This window comes from Rhinoraja longicauda, unplaced genomic scaffold (assembly GCF_053455715.1).
Source record: "Rhinoraja longicauda isolate Sanriku21f unplaced genomic scaffold, sRhiLon1.1 Scf000743, whole genome shotgun sequence".
NCBI classification, from domain to species: domain Eukaryota; kingdom Metazoa; phylum Chordata; class Chondrichthyes; order Rajiformes; family Arhynchobatidae; genus Rhinoraja; species Rhinoraja longicauda.
This window is the reverse complement of record NW_027601959.1, coordinates 1-10,307: the sequence shown is the minus strand read 5'-3', so window position 1 is coordinate 10,307 and position 10,307 is coordinate 1. Positions and strand designations below refer to the sequence as shown.

Sequence of the window (10,307 nt, the reverse complement as noted above, 5' to 3'; positions counted from 1 at the left end):
ATAGATGTACAAGAATGGAAAATAAAACGGCAATGTTTTCTTTTTCTTATTAAGTTTTATGTTTTAAAAATGCATCGAAGTAACCAGAAATACAGAACTCGAAACCTATTCCGGTTGGAATAGGGCGCAGGGAAAACCGTGGACATTTCTGATTGGCGCCAAGCAGCAATATCATTTGCATTAAGAAGGACACACCTCACCGCACTATTCAAAAGCAGGACCAAAATAAGTTAGAAGTCACTTCACTGGGAAATTGCTGCCTTGCCCGAACTCCAGTCATTAAAATACAATGACTTACTGGATCCGACTACTCAGTGCGCTGGCTCTTTGCGCGACTTGTGAGTTTCTTTTTTCATCAAAATTCAATTTCTCCTCCAATACTTCTCGGCGGGAGGTTTCTCTCGTGTTTTAATTCCAATTTATTGTTTTCACTGTGCTGTTTATTTTCCCAGATTTACGCGCAGAAGTTACAGTAAGCCAGCCGCTTTCGATGTCCATCACTCCGGGGCAGAACTTAAAAATAACCTGTACCATGTCTGGCGCTACTCTGGGGAATGACAATGTTTACTGGTATCAGCAGATTCCAGGACGTACTCCCCGGCTTTTAGTCTATTATTGGTCCAGCAGGGGCAGTCCTGGTCGAGGTCCGGGAATTTCAGAAAGGTTTTCCGGATCAGTGTCAGGCAACACGGGGACTTTCACAATATCTAATGTTCAATCAGACGACTCTGCCGATTATTACTGCGCTATGTGGAAAAACGCTTTAATATTCGCAAAAGGAACACGGGTGGCTGTTGGCAGTAAGTAAGATATTTCTTTCTAACGTTGTGAGTTCTTATTAACAACAATCATTTACGTTATCTTTCAATCAGGTGAGAATACCCATGATTATCCTTCATGTGCTTAATAGTGTGCTATTGTAAACCCCCCCCCCCCTCCATACCACTCTCCCCCCCCCCCCCCCCCCCACCCGTCCCGACATAGCTGCTCGCCCTCTCCCGTTTCATCGGGACAATTGGAAGTGAAAATTAACAGCTTTCTGCGAGGTTTTGCGGAATAGTAATTTTCGACACAGAAAGTTAGCTAATAGTAGATACCCTACCGTTATGGGTGTCTTATGTTGAATCGAGTTTGTTTTCAAGATTTGCTCGGAAAAATTCAATCGAACACGCTTTATTATCGGATTGACGTTGCCGAACAAACATAATTATTTTACCTATTTACGGGGAGCATGCGCCCCAGTCTAAACTGATGATGATTTTTGCAAGGGCTCCTTGAAGCCAGTCACATTATACTGGCTGATCCGTACATATGTGTCCATGATGCTTCGGTTGTAGTCACTATCACCCCGTCCCACAATCGCCACAGATTACTAGCTCCCGTGGTCGTGCATTTCAAAAATCCAATCAGAATGGAAACTGACTGCTCTCGACGATCCTGTAACATAACAATAAACCCACCAATGAGAGGAAACGTTTGGTTGAAGGAAACGAACCACTGAAGCTGACCCGACAATCGAATACTAGCTTTCAAACAATTAAAATTCACTATTTGTGGAGAACGGAACAAGGTTATTGTTTCAGCTCCACGACACTTCAGAGCCAGCCTGCTTTGTTAACGGGGTTCTCTCCCCTGAAGCTGCCCAATTGTTGGGTAACCCCATCGTTTGCGGTTTTTATATCTGATTTCTATTAGCTACAGGGTTTTCTTTGCTGATCAGAAAGGACTTTACTCTGTTACGACCGACTATTGAAAGTTATTTTCACAAATATCTGAAATTGAAGATTTAATCCGAACCATCTAATCTCTCTGTGAGCTATGAAACGATTTAACTGCATCACTTCAGTAATTTAAAACATCAACTGTATATTTTAGCTTGAATGTATTTTCAAATCTTGGGGCAGGTAAAAGATCTGGTAGTCTTCTAACATGAAAACGTTAAAGAGCTATGAACCCTTGCAATAGTGGTCATGCGCATCTGCGAAAATGAAATATGTTGCGTTGTTAATAGTAGTTCTGTTCTGGTTGATATATTGCAGTCCGAACTGTTTCCCTATTCAGACAATGAAAGAAGCAGTTCCCTTTCAAGAATGTCAGATCGGTTAGGATGGAACAACACGTCGAGAGATGAATGAGGTTAAATATAACTAAGATTTTAGTTTAGATCGTGTGCAGCACTGCACAGATCACTGGTATAACCAGGTGCAGCGAGCTACCTCAGCTCCAATATGCGAGACCGCGTTCAAACCCCTCCTCGGGTACTGTCTGTTGCGTTTGCAAGTTATTTCGTCATGGCATCAATTTCCTCGCACTGCTCTAAGGCATGCTGTTGGGCTAATTGGCTACTCTAAGTAATCTCTTACTGTAGCAAAGTAGTTAAAAGAAAGAAGAGTTGTTCAGAGAAGTTGCTAGACAATGGAGGGGAGGGAACTGGTTTATACCGAAGGTAGACACAGAATGGAGGGGCAGTGTGGAACTGACTGAATTATCTGCTATAAGTTCGCACGGACCCGACCGGCCGCTTTTCCTCGTGTCCTAATAAGTATACAAATCCACCTTTGCCTGGACGTCTTTTATGTGAGAGTGTAAAGGAAATCGAGATCAATCACTTTCTTGTCTCACGCGATTCAGAAATAATGCAGGACTCTCCTGTTCATGAACGATGCGAATGAAGCAAAATGGGATTTTTATTAAACCGAAGATATACACAAGATGTCGGAGTATTTCATTGGGACAGAGAGGGAATGGGTGACGTTTCGAGTCGAGACCCTTCGGCAGAATAGTTTTGATGCCTGACCCGCTGTGTTACTCCAGTATTTTGTGTCTAGCTTCGGTTCAAACCAGCATCTGCAGTTCCGTCCCTAAATATTACTGTGATTTTATTAAGGTAATGTTTGATTTATCCAGAAATCCTTATTGTAAAGTTCTATTTCAGTAGCTAGATACACGGTGCGAATTTATTATTTTGAAGCGGGTGGACGTAAAGGCGTTCAGGTTATTACATTGACCTTTCATCCGAAAGTAGTGCTTCAATTCTTATTTAACTGCGACCTTTTGTTTTAAACCAGATCCTCGGCCCCCTGCCGCATCCGTTTTACCACCTTCAGCAGATGAGATAAGAGTAAAGGGAACCGCCACCCTGGTGTGTTTGGTGAGCGGGTTTAATCCGGGTGCTGTGGAAATTCAGTGGACTGTGGACGGCAGTGCGAGAAGTGATGGCGTTGAGACCAGCCGGATCCAACAGGAGACGGACAACACGTTCAGTGCGAGCAGTTACATGACTCTGCCAGCCACAGTCTGGAAATCACACGAGCTTTACTCCTGTGTGGTTAAACACGAGACTCAGGCAACCCCACTTCAGGTGGATATCGCGAAATCCAGCTGTATGTGAGAATGGAAATTTGTTAGCCGAGAAAGCTTCTTTATCATGATTCGTTTATTTTTTGGATACGATGTCGAAATGTATTGGTCTCCATTTACCAGATACATTTTGCAAGTAAAGCTTAATTTTTTATGACTTGCTTACTTTGAAGCTATTCTGTCAACAAAGTACCAGTACTATTTAAAGCCTCCAGTTTAATGAATATGAGTTTAGTGCATCCAAATACTTGGCAAAGGCCAATATGTGGCCCTAGCGTTGTTTGTAGCCTTTGAAAAATAAAGAAACTAATGTTAAATGCAATGCAATATTCCTTTTTTTTTTCTCATGCAAAATGTGTTGACCGGGAATTTGAATACTTTTCATGTTTCCACCCTTTTCTCTTTGGAACCGATCTCCTCCCAATCTACAGTAGACGATGAATTTGAACCCTGTAACTATAATGAGCCTCGGTTAGTTGTAATGCAATACCGCGCACGACTGTGGGTACCGGGAAATGTGGGAAAGGTAGCTGACGATGGCAATCATTAAACAACATCAGTTTGATAGCAGCCCTGCCAACATGTTCTACGTCCAACACAGGTGAAGCACTGAATGCACCGAACACTTGGTCTTAGTGGGAAAAAGAACTACAAGCTTATTCTTCCCTCCATCGCATTCTCCTATTTTTCCCGAGACTCAAATTCGCACCAAATACCTCCAAAGAATATTTTTGAAATAAATGTTTTCTGCTCATTGACGTTTTAACATAATCCATTTGTACATTTACAATTAGCCAATGAGACTGGATTCAATTTTTTTTAAACCTGAAGATTAACTAGTCAACAAAATTCAATCGATCCAGATAACACTTTTTTTAAAAATAGCAGAAGAAATAGAATCTACGGAAGGTACACAGAGTAGGAGCAGCATAATTTTTCAAACCGTCAGTGAATGGAAGACAGGTCATATAATTTTTGTGCACAACATCACACTCAGTCATTTACAGCGCTGTGGCCATAAGCTCGATTGATCAAAGAATTAGGCAACGGCCACCGCTATTTCTGGCAAAAACGTTGGTGCTGCACGCACGTTTAAATTAACTTTATATTAATTCGCTGGGAGGTTAACATCTTCAGGGTTGCCTATATTTTCATTATGCGGAGGTCCCAAGTGTTGGGGTTAGGAGGAGGGAAAACGAAGATAATCATCGCCTGTGAGAACCAAGGATATATTATATTTGTAAATATATATTTTGAAGGAATCATACAGTCATAGAATTATACAGTATGGAAACATGTACCTATAGTTCAACCCGTTCATGCCAATCAATACACCCACCCATCGAAGCTCCTCCAATTTGCCCAGTTTTGACCCTTATCAATCTAGACCTTTCCTATCTGGACATAATGGATGCAATGAAAGCACTGCCGATGAATCTGGGAGAGGTATGTAATAAAACACAAGATATCAGAAGGACGTCTCCTTTCTCTGAATGAATGTTATAAAGTGAAACATGGCAGTAACGGAAAGAATTAGCAGAATAACTCGCTGACAGAGAATAATGATTAGAAATTGACACAACATGTCTCCCGCTTAATGGGAAAAGACAACTTTTCAACTAAAATAACGTTAACAAAAAAAAATTCAAAATCGTCTGCGTTTTCGGCAAAACTGGGCGGCAACTTCCCAATAGTCGTCAAGAAAGGAGACTCATAGGGTCTCGGACCAGGAGGATCCATTCACAAACCATCGGGAGATGGAGAGTGCTTCGCCACAACACCACTTATCCCAATACACAGAGCATTAACATAAATTTTCGATTCATCTGTACGAATATAGCGTACAATGATCTTTAATTTATTTTGCCTTTAGGTAATTCAGTGGGCCAAATATTAAACAGATCTTTCAATTTGCAGGCTGGTTCGCTCTCCACGTGTAGCGTTTGAACTACTCGGGATAAAAACCAATAGAGCAAACTACGTGATGAGAGGTGGGAGGGGCGAGGTTGGAGCAACAGTTTCAACACTGCATTGCGTTCATTGTGTGGATTATCTATCAACATATTTTTCTACGATATAGATGAGATGAATAGCTCACATGTAGTATTAAATGCTCCAAACAGTAGAGTAAAACCACATAGTCAGACGACTCGCGAAATTAAGGCTCACTGGACAACTGTTTGAACTTTGCTAATTCATCGTGTTAGATCGCATCACTGAAACATATGGAGAAGCGACGGTTTGGGTCGGGATCTTACTTCAAACAGATTGCCGTGCGCGGGGGTGGGGTGAAAGAAACATGGGGTCGGTGCTCACGGCCGTCTTAACGCATGGGCCTGATCGGCACTTGCCCAGGGGCCCACGAGCATAGGGGCCCCATGCTGATCTGTGTATGTTAAGTGACTTGCAATAAATAAATACTATTTTAAAAATGTAGGTTCAATAAGTGCTTTTTTCGCAACATTTTCGGTCACTAAGTGCCTCTCACAGCGATCTGTAAGTGCTTTTCGCAACAATGTAGCACCCTAAGTCCATCGCTAATTGCTTTTCGGTAAGTGGTTTTCGCCGGCACGACAGGGGGGGGGGGGGCTGGTAGGGAAAGGGGGGTGGGGGAGAGTAACGGTAGGGGCCCCAATACACTGCTTTGCCCGGGGGCCCATAATGCTGTAAAAACAGCCCTGTCGGTGCTGCAAAGCTAGGTAAGTGATAGATGTAGACATGTGAAAAGGTTTGAATGACCGCTGGTTGGACATATGCTAGGGATGAATGCAGACAGACGGCTTTGAGATAACAAGGCTTTGAGATAAGAAGGGGAGGGGACCAATTGGATTAAAGATTGTTAATTTTCAGAAGTACTTGATATATGGGGGGGGGGGGTTGGAGAAAATGGATGCTCTACCATAAAGAATGGGCACAAGTGTGGTGTGGACCACACCTCGTATAATAGAGGGGGGTAATGTTGTTAATCTATTTATTAACAACATTAGAGGGAGGGTTTACCTTTCTATCTTTCTTTTTTCTTTTCTGTTTTTGTTCCTGGACCATGGAAGGGAGCATGTTGAAATACGGCGCAATGTAAATATCGGAAGAGGTATCAAGGTAAGGAAGAAGGAATAAAAAGGAATAAATGGATAAAACATTAAATTTTTAAAGTTATAATGTGAATGGGTTAAATGGACCGATAAAAAGGAAGAGAATTTTAACACAGATGAAAAAATTGGAAGTGGATATAGCTTTTTTACAAGAAACACATCTAACGGAAAAAGAACATCAAAAGTTAAAGAGATTGGGTAGGAAGTATGGTAGCATCCTCTTTTAATTCAAAAGCAAGAGGGGTTGCTATCTTATTTAAGAAAACGCTACCAATTAAGATACAAAATATTGTAAGTGACCCAGTAGGTAGATTTATAATGGTACATTGTCAAATTTTCTCAGAATTGTGGACTTTAATGAATATATATGCACCAAATACGGATGATGAGAAGTTTGTGCAGGATACCTTTTTTAATCTAGCGGAAGCACATGAAAATATATTGATAGGAGGATATTTTAATTTTTGTTTAGATCCAGTAATGGATAGATCATCAAGGACAATGACAAGGACAAGAGCAGTGAAGATAACCTTGAACTTCAAGATTCAAGATTCAAGATAACTTTATTTGTCATCCAATATTGGACGAAATTCAGTCACCCACAGTCCAACAATAAAAGCATTAAATAGGCATTAAAATTACACAACCCCAAAACACACAAAAAAAGAAACATCCATCAAAAAAACATCCATCACAGTGAGTCTCCTCCAGTCCTCTCCTCACTGTGATGGAAGGCCACAATGTCTTTCCCTTCTCCTGCCGTCTTCTCCCGCAGTCAGGTTGTTGTGGTTGGAGGCCGCGCCGGACGGTCCGCAGCGGCCGGAGCCTAAGGCGAGTCCCAGCCGCTCCCGCAGCCTCCGAAGACGGCCGGCTCCGCCGATGATAAGTCCGATCCGGGGCTTTTTTGGAAGATCTAAATTTAATAGATGTTTGGAGGAAAAGCCATCCTAGGGAAAGAGAATACTCCTTTTATTTCAATAGACATGATACATATTCTAGAATAGATCTATTTTTGATTTCAGCTCAATTAAGGGGTAGAATAATACAAATAGATTACCAGGCTAGATTGTTATCGGATCACTCACCATTATTAATGAAAATTACGATGCCAGATAAAGAACAGTCAGTGTATAGATGGAGACTCAACTCTTTACTATTGAAAAGGCAAGACTTTTGTGATTTATTCGAGGACAAATTGGATTATTTTTGGAAACAAATTTAAATTCAGTTGATGATAAATTTATTGTATGGGATGCAATGAAGGCTTATTTGAGAGGCCAAATTATAAGCTATTCATCTAAGATAAAGAAAGACTGTAGGAAGGAATCTGAAAGATTAGAAAAAGAAATCACCGTATTAGAAAAAGACTTACAGAAAACTTCTTCAGATACGAAACAAATACAACGTGCAAATAAAAAATTTCAATACAATACTTTACATACTTACAGAACAGAAAAACTAATATTACGAACTAACCAAATATATTATGAATTAGGAGAAAGAGCGCACAAGGTATTGGCATGGCAACTGAAAGAAGAACAAATATTAAGAACAATAGATTCAATTAGAACAGATCAAAACATTATTACTTATAAACCTAGAGAAATCAATGAGGTATTTAAGCAATTCTACACTAATCTGTACCATTCTGAATCTGAAAAGGATGAAATTAAGATAAATAATTTTTTATCCAAGATACAGTTACCAACAATCTCTAATGAGGAGCAGATGGGACTAAATGCCTCTTTTACCTTGAGAGAAGTGGAGGAAGTATTATATTCTTTACCAAGTAATAAATCACCAGGGGAAGATGGTTTCCCGCTTGAGTTCTATAAAAAAATTAAAGATTTGTTGTTACCAGTATTTATGGAAGTGATACATCAAGCGGAAAAAACTTCTACATTACCAGAATCCTTCTCAATGGCAATTATAACCGTAATTCCAAAAAAAGGGAAAGACCCTTTAAATGCATCTTCTTATAGACCAATATCATTGTTGAATGCAGATTATAAAATAGTTGCTAATCTTTTGGCAAGGAGATTGGCAGAATATTTACCGAAGCTGGTTAAAGAGGACCAAACTGGATTTGTCAAAAAAAGGAGAATATCTGATAATGTGGCAAGATTTATAAGTATTTTACATTTAGCACAGAAAAGAAAGGAATTGAGCGTAGCAGTTGCTTTAGATGCTGAAAAGGCGTTTGACAGGTTAGAATGGGATTTTTTTATTTAAAGTATTAGAGAAGTACGGATTGGGAAATGGTTTCATTAACTGGGTAAAAGCTCTTTATAAACAACCTAAAGCCAAAGTGGTGACAAATGGCCAATCTTCTCAATCATTTAATTTGGAAAGATCTAGTAGACAGGGATGTCCCTTGTCACCAGCTTTATTTGTATTGGCTATTGAACCTCTGGCAGAGCTAATAAATTCAGATTTAGACATTGAAGGATTTAAAGTTAATCAGGAAAATCACGAAATTACTTTATTTGCAGATGATGTTTTGATTTGTCTTACTAGACCATTGGAATCCTTAAGAAAATTATATTTCAGACTGGAAGAATATGGGAAAGTATCAGGATACAAAATTAATAAAGATAAAACGGAAATAATGCCTCTTTTTGAAGGTAATTATGATCAATGTAAAAGAGAAAGTCAGTTTAAATGGCAAAAAGAAGGCATGAAGTACCTAGGGGTTAAAGTAGATAATAAGTTAAATAATCTGTATAAACTAAATTATAAACCACTAATTAAAAAAATAGATGAGGACTTGAAGATATGGATGAATCTTCCAATTACATTGCTAGGGAGAGTGAACTGTATTAAGATGAATATTTTTCCGAGGATACAGTATTTATTCCAAACACTGCCTTCCCTTTACCAAATAATTTTTTTCAAGAATTGAATAAAATTGTGAGAAATTTTCTTTGGAAAGGTAAAATGCCAAGAGTGTCTATGGAAAAATTAACATGGAAATTTGAATTAGGTGGATTGCAATGACCAAATTTTAAAAATTACTATCTGGCAGCACAAATGAGTTTTATTTCATCCTTTTATCAAGAGGGCGGAAAAACAGCATGGGTTAAAATTGCCCAGAAGAATTAGTTAAGGATCAAGAGTCACCTTTGCCAAAACATTTAATTAATACATTGTTGAAAACAGTTAAAGCTAATGATAAAAGATTTTTTCTAACAGCTAAAACTCCATTAGTAAAAAATAGATTACTGCCGTTTGCCTGGAATAATCAAATATTACAAGTCTGGGAACAGAAGGGTATTAAACATATAGGAGATTGCTATGAAGGAAATAATTTTTTGACATTTTCTCAATTGAGAAACAAATATCAAATTCCAGGGAATAGTATTTTTTTTCTATTATCAACTACAATCTTTTTTAAGGGAAAAGTTAGGTAATTCAATGTTTCTATTTCAAATTAAAGGAATTGAATCCCTGATTCAGGGCAAGGGAACTAAAAAAATTATATCTTCAATGTATAAATTATTACAAAAATCTAGTCCAAAGATAGGAATTCAAAAATCAAGACAAAGATGGGAAACAGATCTGAATATTAACATTGATGAACCAAGTTGGGAAAGATTGTGTTTAGAAAGTATGAAAAATACTATTCATGTGAGATATAGTTTAGTACAATATAATTTTTTACATCAATTATATTTAACTCCGAAAAATTAAACAATTTAAATCAAATTTACCTGAAATTTGTTTTAGATGCAGCCAGGATGTGGGTACTTTTTTACACTCCACATGGGCATATCCGAAGGTAACTCCTTTTTGGAAAGACCTAAAAAACTTTATGGAACAATTGATGAATAAGACCATACCATTGGATTCAAAGTT

General features: G+C 38.7%; 1 protein-coding gene across 1 annotated transcript; it reads left to right on the top strand.

Moving 5' to 3' along the window:
- The first annotated feature begins 221 nt into the window (after nucleotides 1–221).
- LOC144591234 (immunoglobulin lambda-1 light chain-like) lies at nucleotides 222–3,676 on the top strand. The gene is made up of 3 exons (XM_078395518.1): nucleotides 222–338; nucleotides 453–800; nucleotides 3,069–3,676. The coding sequence occupies exons 1-3, from the start codon at nucleotides 290–292 to the stop codon at nucleotides 3,389–3,391; spliced, it is 720 nt and encodes a 239-aa protein (XP_078251644.1). The 5' UTR covers nucleotides 222–289; the 3' UTR covers nucleotides 3,392–3,676.
- The last annotated feature ends 6,631 nt before the right edge of the window (nucleotides 3,677–10,307 follow it).